The sequence below is a fragment of the Lactuca sativa genome, chromosome 4, assembly GCF_002870075.4.
Source record: "Lactuca sativa cultivar Salinas chromosome 4, Lsat_Salinas_v11, whole genome shotgun sequence".
NCBI classification, from domain to species: Eukaryota; Viridiplantae; Streptophyta; class Magnoliopsida; order Asterales; family Asteraceae; genus Lactuca; species Lactuca sativa.
In genome coordinates, this window is record NC_056626.2 from 69,418,637 (window position 1) to 69,437,680 (window position 19,044).

The window sequence follows — 19,044 nt, forward strand, 5'->3', positions numbered from 1 at the left end:
CAGAAACAGGATTTGGAGATCGACGTCTTGTGAGAAGCTACATTGAAGTGAATGACCCCATCAGGTTGACTGTAGTTGGCAGAAGAATAAGCCTTAGAAAGATGGAGCCAGTGGCAAGTGGTGAGAACCTTAATCATTCAATCATGAGCCTTAGGGCTTCATTGTAGCGAGATGAGTCGAGATCGAGAATGAGGTTCTGGTTTGGCCATATACAGCATGATGACGGAGGCGGATTGATCGGTGAAAGAGGCTGTTTCTGATGATCCAACCATTGAAGCAACGAGAAAGATGATTAACAGTAGAGAGCGTTTGCGGTTTTTTCTATGAGTGTTTTTAACAACTATGAGCAGTGAGAGAGAATAAACGTCAAAACCTTTTTATACGGTTTGTTATGAGTGGTGAGAGAAAAATGCGACTTGATATTCCCGTATCACATAAAAGTAGCCTTGAAAGGTGCGACAGCTCATCCATATGTCAGACGTCGTTGTCACTGACACGTGTGATGTCAGGGATTTAAAAAAATTGCACCTGATTGAAATCTTATCTTTTAATAAACCGTCGTTTCAGATATGACGATTTCGGAGCCAACAACCAATTCACCAACTTTAAGATCATGACCTGTTCTCAGAATGAAAGTAACCATTCAGAATTAGAATATAAAGATTTTGTGCAAGAGTGTGCCAAAGCAAAAGAAATAAACCAAATAAAATTTGTGGGATTTTGTGATGTCAAATAAAAATGACATGAAAATCAGATGGATCCCGGGCAACGATCTCTTCCTTCTGAGTCAAGAGAGACTCTGAAGTGCTTGTGTGGTATCCCGTTGAATTACGACCATCTATTTGTTGAAAAATAGTGAAAGGCTTTTTTGAGTAGGCTACAAGGGTGTCTTAAGCTTCGATCAAATTCCGAGACTTGACATAAGTCTGAAGATCTGAGAGAAGTACTTGTTTAACCAATGTAGCCATAAAAACAAGTATGCTTTGGATATGTTTTAAGTGGTTGGATATTATGGAAATCTCAAGAAAAATAAAAACCTGGATCATTTGGGAAGAAATGTATTGGGTTCAGAACATTTCATTAAGATCACTCAAAAAGAAAAATGAAATTTCAAAACTTAAAAGGTACACACCATAAATGTTTTAAATGTTAAATCCTTGGTGAAATATCTAGAACATTTAATTGTTCACCGTCAATTCAGAAATGTGTTTCAGATATTAGGGTCTCACTCAAAATCGTGGTTACAACGATTTTAAGATCATAAACACAGAGGTTGTGTAACCATAAACCTTAGTGGTAATTGCTGAGAGTCTCAAGGGTTATGTTTATGAACGTGAAATTGATGGAGAAAGCTTAGATTGGTTCCAAGGAAGAAAGTGTACCTTTGCTATATATGAATGACAAAGTGGTCAACTCTTAACTCAATGTGAGAAGAGTAAGGTAGCTCGATGACTTATATGATTTATTAGCCTAATTGGGAAGAAACGATCGGAATGAAAGTTTCATTAAGGCTTCGAACATAGAGTCTCAGAGGCTTGAGACAACATGCAACATCATGCTTTTAGGGAAACTTAGCTAATACATAGATTTAGAATTATACCTGCCCCGCCGTTCTGAATTGAAGTATCGAAGTATAAGTACTTAAAAGCGAATGATAGTGTTCTCAAAAGTAAATTGTTTTTGGTATTTTTGATTTTCTGAAAAATATAAAACAAAAATTAATAAAAACTATTTTTGTGATTTTTGGTTTTCTGAAATCAAAAGAAAAACAAAAATGAAGAAAAATATTTAAGATAAATAAGTTCAGTAATACTAATGAACAATAACCTTCGAACAATTCTGAAGCTCGAAGTCAATCGGAGGACACTTAATGTACAAAGGATACAAAAGATTTCCGAAACCTCAATAAACAGTAGATTCTGAATAATTATGAAGCTTGAAATCAATCACAACATGAACAGTAAATTCTGATTACGAAGGGGATTTTGGAGGATACTTAACGCGATCCTTTATGAAGTGATATCACAGTGCTATATGTTTTGTCTTTGAGTGTTGGACCGGGATTATGGCAGATTCTGATTGCGCTTTTTGAATCACAATATAGTGGAATCCTCTTCATATTGATTCCATAATCCCTAAGTTGATTATGAATCCACACTACTTAGGAAGTGCATGATGCGGTGGCGATGTATTAAGCTTCTGCAGTAGATAATGAGACACAAGTCTGCTTCTTGGATTGCCAACTGACAAGTTTTCCATCCAGAATCTGATATCCCCCAAAAGTGCTTTTTTGATCAAGTCCACATCCACCAAGACCAGCATCGGAATATGCTTACACGAAGAATCCGGAGTTAGAAGGATACCAAATTCTAAGAGAGGTTGATCTTTTGAGGTATCGAAATATGTTCTTCACAGCTACCATATGTGATTCATGGGGATTCGCCTGAAACCTAACATAATAACATACAACACACATAATATCAGGATGACTCGACATTAGATACATTAAAGATACAATAATCTGGCGATATAGAGTGATATCAACTGCTGGCTTGTCCAAGGACGGAGTGAGTTTCGTTCTGAATGCCATAGGAACCTTGACTTTTGAATCACCCGCCATACCAAATTTCACTAGCAAAGTCTGTGTGTAGGATTCTTGGTTGATAAATATTCCATCTGAACTCTGTCTAATGTTTAAACCAAGGAAAAATTTAATTGGACCCATTGAACTCATTTCAAATTTAGTTTCCATCAGTTTTCGGAATTCAACTATTAATATAGGATTAGTGGATCCGAAAATAATGTCATCAATGTAAATTTGAACGATCATTAAATGGTCACTGTCTTTCTTGCAAGAGAAGGATGGATCAACTAAACCTTTTTTAAATTTTGATTGTTTCAGAAAACGAGTAAGGGTTTCATACCATGCTCGATGTGCTTGTTTCAGACCATACACAACCTTATCCAATATATAACAATGATTTGGATATTTTTCATTAACGAAACCTGGTGGTTGTTCCATGTAGGCTGTTTCCTCGAGTTCACCATTCAGAAACGCGCACTTCACATCCATTTGACAGACTTCCAAATTTTTGTGAGCGACATATGCAAGAAAGATCCAAACTGATTCAAGTCTTGCTACCAGTGCAAACGTCTCTTCGTAGTCTATTCCTTCCTCTTGGAAATATCCTTTCACCACCAGTCGTGCTTCGTTGCGAATAACGTTTCCTTCCTTATTAAACTTATTCTGAAACACCCATTTCATTCCGACAACTGAAGCACTCTTCGGAGTGGGAACTAATCTCCATACTTTGTTTCTATCAAATTCATTGAGTTCTTCCTGCATAGGTTGAACCCAATATGCATGATCGAGAGTTATTTTCACAGTTTTAGACTCAATCTTGGAAATGAACGAATTAAACATGAAAAATTCCATTTTTGAAAATAATGTTGTTTGTTTCACTTTTTGTTGTGCCCGAGTAAGAACTCCTGAACACGAGTCTCTTATCACTTGATATTGTGAATAATCTCTGGTCCACTTAGTTATCGGAAGATAATTCGGATCAAGAGCTGGATTGATTTCAGCATAAAATTCTTCGAATTCCAATTGTATGTCGAAGTCATTATTTTCATCCCACCCCCTTGAAGTTTGCATATGACTACATTCGGAATCAGATCCTCCCCCTGGAATGTATCATCGAATTTGGAGTTCGAAGTGGAACCCTCCCCCTGGAATGGAGCATCAGTAGGTTGTGGAGGAGTTGGGAATTCAGAAGCGTTCAGAATTGGCTATTCCTAAGAGGTCTCGACGTTTTTAGCAGCTTCATCAACGATCTTCTTTAATTAATCTTCTTTGTTGTCCATGGCCTTTGATTCTAAGAAAATAGCTTTATTAGTCTCATCAAACAAATTTAGAAATTCCTCATATAATTCTAAGAGAGGAATTGTCATAGGATTTGTTGACGGAGAGATTTCCTCAGATTGACAGTCTGCTTTCTGATACTTCTTCAAATAGTGATCATCAAAGGTGACATAATAGGTTTCTTCAATCTTTCTTGATTTCTTGTTCAGAACCCTATATGTCTTTGAAGTTAACGAATAGCCTAGAAAAATTCCCTCATCAACTTTCACTTCGAATTTGTTCCTATTTTCTTTAGAATTGAATATGAAGTACCTGGAACCAAATACATGAAAGAATTTAACGTTAGGTTTCCTATTATTCAGAATCTCATAAGGTGTAATCAGACATCTTTTATTTATGAAGGAATGGTTCTGTGTAAAGCAAGCAGTAGGAATAACGTTAGCCCATAAGTAGAGAGGAAGATTCACAAATAATAGCATCGTCCTTACAACTTCGTAAAGAGAGCGGTTTCGTATTTCAACTACACCGTTCTGCTGTAGAGTGTAAGGAGCAGAGAAGTTGTGAGCAATCCCTTTTCCAATTAAGAATTGGTCAAACGCTTGGTTTTTGAATTCTGAACCATTGTCACTATGAATTTTTAGAACATGGTTTCGCAATTGAAGCTCAATCTGCTTGATAAAATCTATCATCTTCAGATTGGCATCTGATTTCTGTCTAAGAAAGAACACCCATGTAAATTTAGAAAAATTATCAACAACAACCAAAATAATTTTTTTATCACCAATACTTTCGATGGAAGATGGACCACAAAGATCAATGTGCAATTGCTCCAGTGGCTCAATGATTTTAGTATTGATGATGGTTGAGTGACTCTTCCTACTTTGCTTTCCAAATTCACAAGCAGTACATAAATGTTCCTTCTCGAATTTCAAAAGGGGTAGTCCACGTATAAGATCACCAAGTACAAGTTTGTTTATATCCTTGAAATTCAGATGTCAGAGCCTTCGGTACCATAGCCAACTATCATCCGAAGATGTTGTCGTATGTAGGCGGATAGAAGGCTTTTTGATTGGATTCAAGTTCAAAAGATACGTCTCTCCTTTTCTTTTGGATTTCAAAAGCATTTCCTTATATTTCTTTTCAATAATCTTCGAACCTTCTTCATCAAATGAAACCTTTAGATTAGTACCTACAGGCCTTCCACGTATGCTACCTTCCGAATATAGAATTTGCCATTAGTGATCATTTTGTAGCCTTTTATATCTCCAGTGGCTTTGTTTCCAAACTTTACTCTATCGCCATCCTTTAATGATCTAAACTCTCGTAATTCTTCTCTTCTCCCAGTCATGTGACGAGAACATCCACTGTCGATATACGATTCAGAATCGTACTCTTCGTCACGCATAACGTGTAAAAATTAGAGAGATTTAGGAACCCAAACCATCTTAGGTCCTTGTAAGGATTTCTTTTGAAGGTGAAATATTTTTGTTTTATCAACCCAAAAAGATTTAATTTTCAAAACATGATTCTTCCCTTTTTCGATTTTGAAAACTTCCACTTTATGATCACAAAGATTAATTTCAACAAAAATAGATTTTCATTGAATATATTCTTTGATTTTTGGTGTCATTCCTTTGGAAAAATCCTTTTCTTCCTTTATCAGATTTGCTTCGTATGCCTTGAGAATCGTCTCTGGTTCCAAAACAATTTTATTTTTGCCCTTAACATCTTTTGGCTTGATGTCAGCTTTTGAAGATTGGGACTTAGGAGAAAAACTTGTTTTTGGATTTTCAACTGGTTTCGAAAACTGTGATTTTGGAGCAAAATTTGACTTAGATTTCGGATTTTTAGAAGAATCAACTTTTTGATTAGAACCTCGTTCTCAATTGATAGAGCTTTGATTTGAATTCTTATTTTTCCAAAAATGCTTTCTTTCTTGCAAATTCTTCCTATATCTAGCATTCATCTGTCTTTTCTTAGCCACAAGTTCTTCAGCAGACTTATGAATGTTTGCCTTCGATTTTTCTTTTCTGACTGGCGTTTCGTTTTGTCCCGAAGAGGTTTCACTGGAAACGTCTTTTGTGCCACTTGGTCAAGCCTGATCGTAACGATGATCAACATGATTCAACGGTTTTGAAATGTATTTCCCTTTTGATTTCCACGAGGACATTTCTGAAAGACCTTTTGTTTCATCGCCATTGTCGATGGGCTTGGACCAGATGTGACAACCCGAACCTTTTTCCGTTAATGTTGGACCAATTTCATTAATAAAATTTGACTTTTATTTACTTTCGTCAAATTCTTGTTATTTGGAAATCATTTAATTTATATAATGAAATTTTCTTTTATGAGACGGAACCAAAAATCACGAGAAAACCCGAATTTCCTTCGAAAAATCAGCAGTTTTCGGCCTGACCGGTGTTCACGGCCGTGAACCCGATCACAACCGTAAACTTGTTTACTGCTGGTGACAGGTGGCCCCCACCACCGACCATACAACCAACCTATAAATACGGGACTCCCACCTACATTTGAACTTTTTTGGCCGAAAACTCTCCCACACACACACACACACTCTCTCTCTAACCCCTCAACCACAAACACTAAAATACCTTCTTTTCTTCCAAAAATCATCAAGAATCACCTTGGGGTGTTGTTGTGGAGCATCTAAAAACACGTTTATATCAAATCCATCATACTTGTTCTTGAGTTGACGGTCGTACACACTTTAAACCCTCAAGGGCCGCAAACCGTTTACGGCCGTACACCCTTCAAATCTTCAAGTTTCCTTCAAGAACACCGTTCACGGCCATAAACCCTTCAAGGGGCTGTTAACAACCGAGAACTGTTCACGATCGTAATCCCTTCACGACTGTAAACCCTTCTTAAGTGGTGAACTTGGCTGAAAACCCGCTTTCTCCGATTTAATCGAGTCCCGGTAACATTCCTAAAATGAAAAGAAGTGTTTTTCAAACACTATAAATAATGGTTTCACTAATAAATACAATTATGTATTTAATTGTTGATTAGGGTCCCCTTAAGTACCGCGTGCATCCACCCAAGGGTCTTCACTGCCAGTTTCGTTGTCCGACTATTCACACGACCAACAGTAAGTTCATACCCTTATGCTTTTATGGTTTTAATGTTTTCAGGGGGAGAATACAAGCCAAACACAAATGATTTTGTGAATTTATACAAAAGGATTTCAAAACACTTAAAAATGATGCAATGGATATAGTCATACGGTTTCTACATTTCATAAAATAATTAGATATTTTATCCTTTTTGTATCATGCTGAGCATAAGGGATGTTTTTGACTTACTACCACATTGCATAGTTTTCGGATCAATCCATGAACCAAATACATAATATTCATGCAAACTATAATAGGTATAGTTTGGGGTTTCAAAATACAGTATCTCAAATTTAGGATTTATACATTATTAAACATACTATATAGTTCGGGTAACAAGGATACTTTATTACATAATTATTGAAGTATAATTATTTCTCCGTAAAGTATACACACATGATTAAATACAATAGATCAATATAGAACTGCATGTAAACTAGATTATACATAATTGTGAGACTTTACTTCAAACTTGTACCCTTTGGTGTACTGAACTAATTCCTATCATAGTATAACCAGAGTCTCCTGGAGGGAGAGCGTGAGATTTGTGAATAGATCTATTCGGGACGGACAATCCTACACCTGAACTGCTAGCTACAGTGAGACATGCATGTATGGGGTGACAAATATCATATATCCGACACTTGAAGAACGTCGTAAAGGTCACTAGGTCATATCAAACATGGTTATACGACTCACAATAGTATAAACGAACCTTTTGTTTACAAAATTTCATTCTTCATTAGTTTTATTTTGATAAATAGAACTACTATACGTTATACTGGAGGATTCCAGGGGATAAATACATGGTTTTATTTTAATCAATGAAACTACTATACATACTGGCGGTAACCAGGGTTTTCCAAAAGAACATTCTATACATACTGGTGATAGCCAGGGTTTTCGTACTTGTAAATCAATGTAAAAAACTCAACATTAGAAACTATTGGATTTTCTTGGAAGAATATAAACATTTTTATCGATTCATTAACAATTTTCATTTCAAAAACATGCTTATGAACTCACCAACTTTTATGCTGATACTCTCTTTTCAAAACCTCTTGTATTCTCAGGAAATCAGTAGACATGTACCTCGACAGACTTTTGAGAAGACGGAGCATATAGAGCCTCGTCTTTATTTTTCTACTTTTGATGTATATAAATATGAATCAGACAGATGTAAATACCTATATATATATATATATATATATATATATATTCAATGTAGTGATTGTGTTTACTTTGATTACTATGGTGCAATTTTTGTGATACTACATATGACGTCATCCACCCCCGAATCTTTCCGTTGTTCCGGTTTGGGGGTGTGGCACCAGAAAAATATATTGCATCCATTTGCATTGTCATCAGCAACCAGGGACGTGAATTTAGTTGTATCATTTTTGTCCAGTTCTATCTTAACAAAAACTTGATTCAGAACAGTTTGGACTTTCGAAAAAACAGTTGCTTTTTCTTTCAAAACATTTGAACCTTTGTTTTGAACAATTAAGAAATTCAATTGAGTTTTCAGAAATCAGATTTTTCTTAGGTTTATTAGCATTTTGCACAAAAGTAGAAAAATCAATTCCATCCTCAACAAAAATTTCACTCATATCACTTTTATCAATACCAGAAACGTTTTTGGAATCAAAAGTATTTTCTAAATTTAATTTCTTGCATAATGAGTCATATTTTTGCATTGTACTTAATATGATTTGTTCTTTATCTTTTTCATTCAACATTTTTTTTAACATGTTTTTGTGGTCTTTGGACTGTACGTATTTTTCGATTTTCACAAGTCCAGCCCAGTATGAATTATAAATGTCATCTAATGAAACAATAGATTCGCAATTATAACAGTCAGCATCGATTTCATCCTCTTTCAATTCAATAAAGGCTAAAATAATTTTATACAGACCTTTCCCTATTTCACAATCCAACTGCAATTGAGTAATAATCAAATATAAACACTTCGCAATTAAACAAAAAATGTTCCTTTGTTTCAAAAGTTGACGACTATCTCTTCTAAGATAAATGACATCATCACGTAACCTAGTATGGTCTAATTCCAAAGCCTCTATTATTAATCTTATCTCTTCACTTTTAAATGTAATGTTGTTAAGTTGATAAGTCTGATTAGAATTATTGAGATGAGTTCGTTTTAAGCTATCACTAAAATTTGAAATAGTGTATTTTAAAACGTCTAGTTCAGAATCATAACGAGAGATAGGAATGTTATGAGATTTGAGTACAGAGTGTACCTTATCGACCAATTTCTCGTATTCTCTCACTTGCTCTGACATAGTCTTCGCAGCAAAACAACTTTCAGAAGCTCGACCACCATCAATAGTACACCCACTTTGTTCCAAAACTCTGTTATGAACCATTAAGCACTTACCTTCGTATCCCCGCACTTCTGACTTTGCAACAAAACACCCTCCATGTATGGGTTTCCTGACCTCGTCATCTTTCGAGTCTGTAGACCACACCTCAACTTGTCCGTCATAATCACTTCCTTCCAGAACAATCAATGTCGTCCGTCATAATCACTTCCTTCCAGAACAATCAATGTCGGCTTCGCATTTGGCACATTCCTTTTCTGAAGCTCCTCTATCTTCTATAATTAATAGGCTTCAACCTTTTCATTTTCACTCTTCTCATTTTTCTTTCTCAACATGCACTCCTTCGCAAAGTGATTCTTGCCATGACAGTAATTACAATGATAACTCGAATCACCCACCAGCTTCTTTTCTTTCTTTTCATTGTCATTCCCTGAGTTCTTGAAAACTCATCCCCAGGCTTCTCTAAACTTGAATTACCTTGCATGTACTTATTTCTGTAGCGAGAAAGTTCTTCTTATAGAAATTTTTGGGATTAGACACCAAAAGAGCCTTGTCTTCTTTTGAGATTTCACTTTCCGAAAGGTCTGATTCAGAATCTTCTTCAGCAGTCTTCTTTCCCTTTGCAACCAACGCCAAGGATCCCATGCTTGATACAACTTTCATTTCCTTTGTTACTTCTTCTTCGTGTGATCTCAAAATGCCCACGAGTTTGGCCAACGTATAGCTCTTAAATTCTTCGTGTGCCTTCACTGTAGAAACAAAAGCCTTCCATTCGGATCTGAGTCCATTCATAAATGTGACTTTTTGTTCAATTATTTCATGCTTGAGATTGTTCTTAACCATCCTGCTTAACAAGTGATTGAAGCGATTGAACGTCTGATCCAGTTTCTCTTCATACTTTTGTACAAATGCTCCAAATTCTGATAGGAGCATTGTTTGCACGGAATGTTCCAAATCAGCATCACTGGAGTATAACTCCTTCAACCTATCCCAAATAGCTTTAGCAGTTTCACATGCACTCACAAGACAAAAAATGTCTTGAGGAAGAGCAATTCGAATGATTCTCATTGCTTTTATATTACTCATCAGTTTATCCTTCTCATCTTGTGGAACAGTGTGTTCAACAAGAGTTTTGATTTGCATTTTGGTATCCATATGTTTGTATGTTTCTTGTGTAATTGCATGCCATATTGTGGAACCGTAATCTTCTAATCCAAGAACATAATCTTCAAAGTGGAGTGCCCAAACTTCATAATCGTTTGGAAACAAAATTGGAATCCTTATCGTTGATCCAATACTGCTTGAGAGATTGAATGAAAGAGAGTGAGGATCTTTGTGAGCCATCTTATCAAGAATTCATAGAAATAAAAATAGAACCAGATGTGTAAAACATGAATCGAGTTCAAAGGGTAAAACTTAAGATCTAGATTTTGAATCTACAATCGATTGAGACAACAAGAACAGATCTAAGTTGAAGGTAAAACCCTAGCAAAACTCAACAGAATAATAGCAAATTAATTCCATCTCCTTTTTTGATACCAATTGTTAGAATAATAAATAAGATCGAAAGATTCTATAATAATGATGTGAATTAAAGACAAGAACAATGTAGATCAAACGTGTGTTGAATGCTTAGATTAAAGGGCTCTTGAAGAGTTCTCAAGAACTTCTCTATAAGAGCGTACGCTAATTAGGGTTACAACACGTTAACCCTAAAGGTACATGCATGCACAATATTTATAGTCTAAGCTACTAAGCAGATCTGATAATGGACAGGCCCAAACCGGAATAAATAAGACTATACTAGCACATATTTGACACAACATTACTAAACCCAAAAATGATCTATTGTACTCTATTAAGAAGCTCTATCACATCTGAGTCGAGGAAACCAAACGTATCAAACGCAAATGATATGAACACGTGTATCCCCTCTCATTGGCTTGAGGGGTTGATTTTTTATTTTTGGATGGGTTGGAGGGAAACATGCCTGTGTGGACCTTACAAGGGTATCCCTTCTCGTAGGCTTGAGGTCTGGGGGTGACAAGGCGGCACAAGCTACTTTAAAAGCTGCTACATGCAAGGTCACAAAACATGAGAAATCGTGCATGGAAAATCAACACGTGTTCATACCAGTTGCGAATAATCAATTGCATCAAGTTATAGTTAATGTGACCCATTAGTATCATATGTTAATTAGAAATATCATTTTAATATGACTCTTGAGCATACAGGATCTTTCAATCTCCCACTTGCACAAGACTCATATTAGATTGATGTAAATAGCAATGAACGTCTAACAACATTTCAATGCCTCTAACAACATATGAATTTGTGTCATTCTATCAACATCCAATTCCCTAAAAGCTCAAAGATATAATTGGTGTATAAGGTAAGTTATCAGTTATCCCTTTGTCACAGACATCATGTTGAGCATGAGGTACATATCTCAATCAATATCATTTGGTGTTCAACTTTGGGTAAGGCGTCTTAGATATCTAACTCTCAACATATAAGAGGAACAAATCCCATCTTGACTACATAAGCCTTTTGTGTAGTTCATAATATACCTAAAAATGAATTTTATAACTACCCGGTTAAGGATCATCATTTGACCATATCTATGCACAACACTCATTACACATAAGTCCCACGATGTATCTAAAGTGTTAAGGATACAAAGATAGCACCTTTTAATCAAGTATCACTCATGATTGTGATCCATGATGTGATCTTGATGCAGGTCAGTTCAATACCAGTTCTATGACAAGTACCTATGTATCTTGATTACAACCACTTGCCTGCTTTCATCTGGTGAGAGTCAACTAATCCAATTCATATTCTTATTACTTCATAATTGCTCCCACAATTCTAACTGACTATGACCTTTTAGAATAATAAGATTATTCATGGATTAAACTTGTTAATATAGAACACAACACATATTAATGAGATGATCATATCCTAGTATATCGAGACATTATCTAATAGTTGTTGTCACAATGTTCCAATATCCAAATACTAAATCCAAATCAAAATCCCATTTCTTGAATAATAAAGTCTTAGATCTGAAGTATGACTATTCATACTTAGCTTAAAAGAATGACTTTATTAATAAGTCTGACTATAACACTCACAGATTTGGGCTAGTCAATTTAGAGACAATAACAATCAAAAATGACTTTTTGATGGAAGATTATTTAGAAGGAATAATCTTAACCAAGTTATATTATATGTCACAAAGGTTCTGTACATATAAAGAACGATGAAATCCGAGTTATAACGAAGAATTTACAGCTCGTCGATGTTTTACGGCTAAACCGGCAAAGCACCGCGTAACGTAAAAGTGAATTTTTTGTAAACTACTTTTTAGAATTAGAGATCTAAATGAAAGTTGTATTATACGTTAAACCGAGAGCGTGCATAAAAAGAACGTCAAAATCTGACTTCGTATGAGGAAGTTATGGTTTTTCTAAGATTTTGCATAGTAGTGCACAACCCTGAATTCGAATTTTAAATCAATCAATATTTAGCCGAAACAACCTAAATGAGAATTGAAGATCTCATTAATAGGATTTTAACGATAAAAAGACAATAAAAAAACGGAGTCTGTATGTAAAAGTTATGAATTTTACACGGTCGTTAACAATGTAATCTTCTCATACTGTTAAATTTAAAATCGGTCGAGAATTAGCCGACGGATTGTAAACGAACGTTGTAGAGTACGTCTCTACTTACGCGTGGATATAAAGAACGTAAAAAACGGAGCTCGTATGCGAAAGTTATGGAATTTAGAAGTCGGAATGGTGCTGCTGCGAGAGGGGTGACATGACTTAATCTGGACCATTGCTTTCTCCCTAAGCCTTGCCACCAGAAGGTGACATGTGACACCAACTCGACGAGTAGTTTCAAAATTCCTCATATAAATAGAATGTGAGAGTGCCTTCATTTCTCACACAAAAAACCCATTCTCTCTCTCCCTCTCTCTCCCTCTCTCTTTAAATTCTCTCTAATTAAGCCTCCCAAAACCGTCCCAAAGCCCTAGTAACCTGAAGGTGCTAGAAGAAAGCCACAGAGCGCCCGAAGGCTCCGAAAAAAAGAGCTTTTCGGCTCGGAAGTTCTGCCCCCGCAGATTCCGGTTCCTCGCTAAACCCCTGTAAGTTGAGTTATGCTTACCTTACTTTAAGTATAACTTATGTTTAAATTTATTATCGTTATTATGAACCTATAAACAAGATTTATTAGTGATTCCAAGTCATTATACTGCTTGATCTACTTATGGGTATGATGTCTAGGTTGTGATTTAGTGATGTGTTTAAATTGGGATTTCCAAACAGTATACTTCATATACCAAACGGACCCTACCTCCGATATGATCCTACCTGGTTGTTCCTTACTTGATAGATTATGAAAGTACACTTTGAGTTAATGGTGAATTTGGGCTAATAATTAGTCGCAATAAAGATTAGACTAAAACTTAGCGATAATAATGCTAGGTTCCGTCGAAGGAAAATACAATCGTTAGAAGCGAAGCGTTGCCCGAGTTTGGAATCATCACTTTAACAAGTGAGTGCATGGTTACTTTCATCTTACACATAGATATGAATTATTTAATATAAATTACGTGCTATGTGTGTATATTATCTGTGTTCTTGATATCTATGATGGATGAACAAAATATACATGTTTTACTTGATTTAAATTGTATACATATTTTATACCTCTAATTATGACGGCTAAAATGGGTAACTTAAATATGAGATAAATGATGAAAGATGAAAAATGATATAGATGAACATTGGTAGCTTTGGACTTAGTTTATGATAGATAAACCATGGCAGCTGTATGGACTTAGTGTCAAATAGATAAACCCGACAGCTATGGATTTAGTGGCTGATAGATAAACCCTGAAAACTATGGAGTTAGTGCCAAATAGATAAACTCGGCAGCTATGGACTTAGTTCCTTACAAATGAACGTTGACCGCTATGGATTTGTGCCCTATAAATGGATATTGGCAGCTATGGACTTAGTGCCTAACATATAACATCGACAACTATGGACTTAGTGCCTCTTAGATGATCCATGACATCGATGGATTTCATGCCTGTTCCTTAGGAATGAATGAATAAAAAAATAAATGATTCTTAGGGTAGATCCTTAAGAATAAAGAAGATAATGGGGATGAGTTATTGGGTTAATTATTTGATGATAAAACACAATAACTCTATTATTGTGGGTTGAAAACCCTATGTACTCAACATGTTTTCCAACCTGACCCACTCAGTTTATTTCTATCACAGTTAACGATACGAAGCCACATTACATTGAGAGATTAAAGGAGATGTAAATGACTAGTGTAATTGAATGTAAGGTCTGTTTATGCTTATGTATATGTATTGACGATGACATCCCAATGTTTTAAAATGAATAAAATACATTTCTATGGAAATACTTTGATAATGTATTTATCATGTTTTTCTGGGAAAAAATTCCGCAATAATATTCTTTAAAAATGGATACTCTGATTTTCAAATAAGCATAAATAAATTTTTTAAAATGACCGTGAATTTGGGGATATCACAGTTGGTATCAGAGCATTAGTTTAAGCGAACTAGGAATAAGGATTTATTTCTAGAATTAAACTTAGAATGTTAAGCGATGATCGTGATGAGTGTGTCTAATATAATTTAGGAAGTACACCTGAATAGACACGACCACTAGCTCATTTAGGGAATATGCTTAAATTGCTTTATCTGCTAAATGATTTGTGATGCTTTATGATGCCATTATTTGATCGGATCTATGGTCTGTTGCCGACCGGATTTGGAAATTTTATGTGTTGAGATTTCTAAATGTTTAATTATGATATTAGAACTGGCATATAACTTTTCGAAGTAATAAGGAGGAATACACGTGTAAACCTTCTTCTATCTATATTCTCGTCTCGATACACCGAACGCCTGCTTTGGTGTATAGAATGTCATGATAAGGACTCGTAGCAGACTGAGAAAATGGAGGAGATGAAAAGGCTTATGATAGTGAATGAAACCTACCGGAAGATATCGTAAGAGTGTTATCTTGCCTTTATAATATTTATGATAAATATAACAATACGTTCAGAAGAGTACGGTACGTTTGAAGTACACCATCTATTGGCGGGATGATGGAATGATTGATGTATTTCTTGAAGTTATCCTATCGTCTGACATTCCCACCACCAACCGAGTTAAAGTAGAATTGATGATTGAAGATACACACGGAAGAAGTCGTAATAGAGTCTAGGGAAATTTTATTTGGACACATTCGCATGTGTTAAATGACTATGTCAAATTCTTGTATGGTGACTTGGAGAACTACGATACAATACTTGGGACTAGTACGAGTAGGTATGAATGGTAGTAGAGGGCTATACTACCGGAAACACAGGACTCGCACTTGGATCAGGAAAAGTCACAAGGTTACCAAGGCGCTATAAATTGATTGTGTTTGATTCATGTTTATCGTTACCATTGTTCGGTAATGACTAAGAAGATTATTCTTATTCCGACCCTAGTGGTCATATTAAATCGAGTTTGACTAAGATGAGTATGTTACGTGATTCAGAGAACCAAGTTCGATGTAGTATCCAACTTAAGCCAGAAGATTGAAGTGAAAGATAATCAAAGCGATCAATAGAAGTATCTCGGTCGTTGTTAAAGTAAGAGCTTGTAGCGAGAAGTGTTACATGCTAGAATGTGATTATATCACATTAGTGATGGGTTTTGGTCATAAGACATCCTATGTGCTCATACAAACCCTAATGCTTGGATCTAGGTTTCTCTATTGTACATGCTTTGAATTCAAGACTATAAACCCTAATTCTAGCATTCAAGTAATCATATTAGATATTAGAATATTACCTTGATTGTTATGTAGCAATAATAATCCCAATTCCTCCTTGAATTGACTTTGGAAGGCTTAGAGTCACAAGTGTCACTCCTCTAATGGTTCACAAACACCATAAGCAAGAGGATGAAGAGGAGAGAGGATATAGGTTGCCCAAAACGTGTTCTAACCCTAGAAGAGAAGTTTCCCCACGTTTTTGAGCCTTAAGGGTTCTATATATAGTGAGGCTATTAGGGTTATCTAACAAGGAAACCCTAATTTGGTTGCTTAAGCCCTAAGTAACCCATAGACTCCTTTAATCAAGCCCATGGACGATTTCCTTATGGGTTTCCCCATAGAATTCGTCCACCCCTTGATTCAAGGCAATCCATGGCCCAAATTGCAATTATCCTATAATTACAATTCCAGTCCCTTAAGTTTAATTAATCTCTTTTAGTCACAAAACTAATTACCAATTAATTAAACAATATGATTTCTCCTTTAATATATTATTCCCATAATATATTAATAAATCATATTTAATCCTTTCTCTCCATAATTCATCCTATCAAGTTGCTTTGGTGAAGGCAACCCAAAAGGACCATGCACCATCGGGTCAAGTACATACCAAAATAGTTATGGACTTAGACACTAATCCAACAGTCTCCCACTTGGATAAGTCTAATAACTATTCTGCGTATGACTTTAGATCCTGATCTGCAATCGTAGCTTTCCAAAGTCGCTGTCAACTCTGATCCTATCAGATACGCGTGTCCTTAGATAAGGGATCATATATTCCTCCATTCTAGATATCATATGAGATATGAATTCAAATCATTCTCTTTGTACTATATCTCGATTTTTGATTTATGAGGACAAACTATTTGAACAAATCAAATTAGCCCTAGCCCGGCCGAGCATTTACGTTTGTCATCACTAAACCATCGAGGGGCCCAAAGATATCGCTTTTATCCTACTTTGAATAAAACGAATGGATAAACTTTGATACAATGCTCGCTTGCACTCACGCACCGAATCACACACAACAATATGTTTTATAACACCAAGTTACTAGTGCGTTTACATATTATCAATGTGCAACCGATTCGCAAGATACAACTCACACATCTCGGTTTCAAGAATATAAGATGTTATCGTCTCACCAATCACTCGTGACACAATCCATGGAGTGATCCAAGTGAGCGTGGGTTTAATCCAATGCTCAAATCATATTCGTAAGCACTCATGAACGTTGCAGCAAACATTTGCTTATGTCTAATACTCTTTTAGACAATCCACACACCAATTCACGACAGTCTTCATTCATATCTACTTCCAACATATGAACAACTGTGGCCCGTTTGAATAATTCGATTATTCTTAATAAACTCAATTATTCTGGAAGTCAAAACATGCAAATGTGAAACACAAGAATAATACTAATCCCATATGGCCTCAACCCTTTGAGCATAAATAAAACACCTTTTATTTATCACCATATTGATTACTCATTATTTGTAGTTTCGGGTAATCAACTTCTTACTTGAATTACAACACTTGTCCCATGCTCCTAGCATGCACACAATGTTTACCTATGGTTCTTACTTTGTGAAATAGATCACATTGAACACATTTCCAATCATTCTCATTTCACAACTCCAAATCCTTTTTCCTTAAGTTAAAGAATATCAAATTCTTGCTACTTATAGAATATACTAGATTCTAACATTCTATGCAACTTATCCTTTCGTAATGTCACTGCACCAAAGTCACAAAGACTATTGCCAATGATATTACAAAGTCCTCTATCGGAGATTGTTACAAGACAATTCCATAGACGTGATGTCTCTCACTCAAAGTACATTCTTTGAACATCCTTTTGCATAGAAGTTTCTAATCTAATCATAGATTTCTCAATATTCAATTCCCAATATGGACACACTTCCATATGTTCCATATGACAATTCATTCTTAATAGAATCTTATCTATTCGTAATGATGTCGATATGGTCCATCCAATATGGAAACATTTCCATATTTTCCAATACTATACTTCCAACTACTCACAAGCGACCAATCCTCGTCGAACTTGGATTGTCCTTTGATAGTTGTTTAATTATTTTAGTCTAAACCGATTCTAGTCCTTTTTCCCTCAAAATGTGCTCGACATTTGGAAAATTTTAGAATGGTCAAACATTAAAGCATTTGCAATCGATCCTATACCCGAAGCGTATGGGACACGATGCATAATGTTTTATTTGCTATGTTCTCAAAATTTGAATAGTGAAGAGGGATGCCGTAATCATAATTGAAATTTTAAGAACACACTTTGTACCTTTGGCTAAATTTTATTAACATTTCTCAACCTAAACCTTTAGATTTGAAATGAAGCATAATATTCTCTCCCTTAATTATAGCAAAACAACTTTATAACCCTTACTACTTTGCAAGGTATAACTCTTGTTTTCTATAATTAATATTGCCAACTTGCAATACGTGCCTTAATAATCATACAATCATAACATTTATGCTCCCACTATCATGATGATTATTATAAAACATAACACTTATGCTCCCACTAGCTTCGACATGTATTCATAAACATCTTAACTTTTAGAAAAACAATACTTATTGAATTTCTTAAGTTCATGTTTCTAATACTTAGTGCTTTGATAATCCTTTATCAAGGCTTCTTGAACTTATACACCTTTGTCTTCGATAGTTCATATGTGTGTGTAAACAATTGCCAAACCTCACAATTCAAATTATGGAAAGGGATGTCGTAACCATCATCGAATTTGAGAATGCAATTTTACAATCACTATCTTCTTAAGATATTTCTT

At 35.3% G+C, this 19,044-nt stretch overlaps 1 protein-coding gene across 1 annotated transcript; it reads right to left on the reverse strand.

Annotated features, from left to right (window-relative positions):
• Positions 1–8,411: 8,411 nt before the first annotated feature.
• On the reverse strand, positions 8,412–10,679 carry LOC128133449 (uncharacterized). Its single transcript, XM_052770902.1, has 2 exons — positions 9,813–10,679; positions 8,412–8,933 (listed from the first exon to the last, which is right to left on the reverse strand). The coding sequence occupies exons 1-2, from the start codon at positions 10,677–10,679 to the stop codon at positions 8,412–8,414; spliced, it is 1,389 nt and encodes a 462-aa protein (XP_052626862.1).
• Between the last annotated feature and the right edge of the window lie 8,365 nt (positions 10,680–19,044).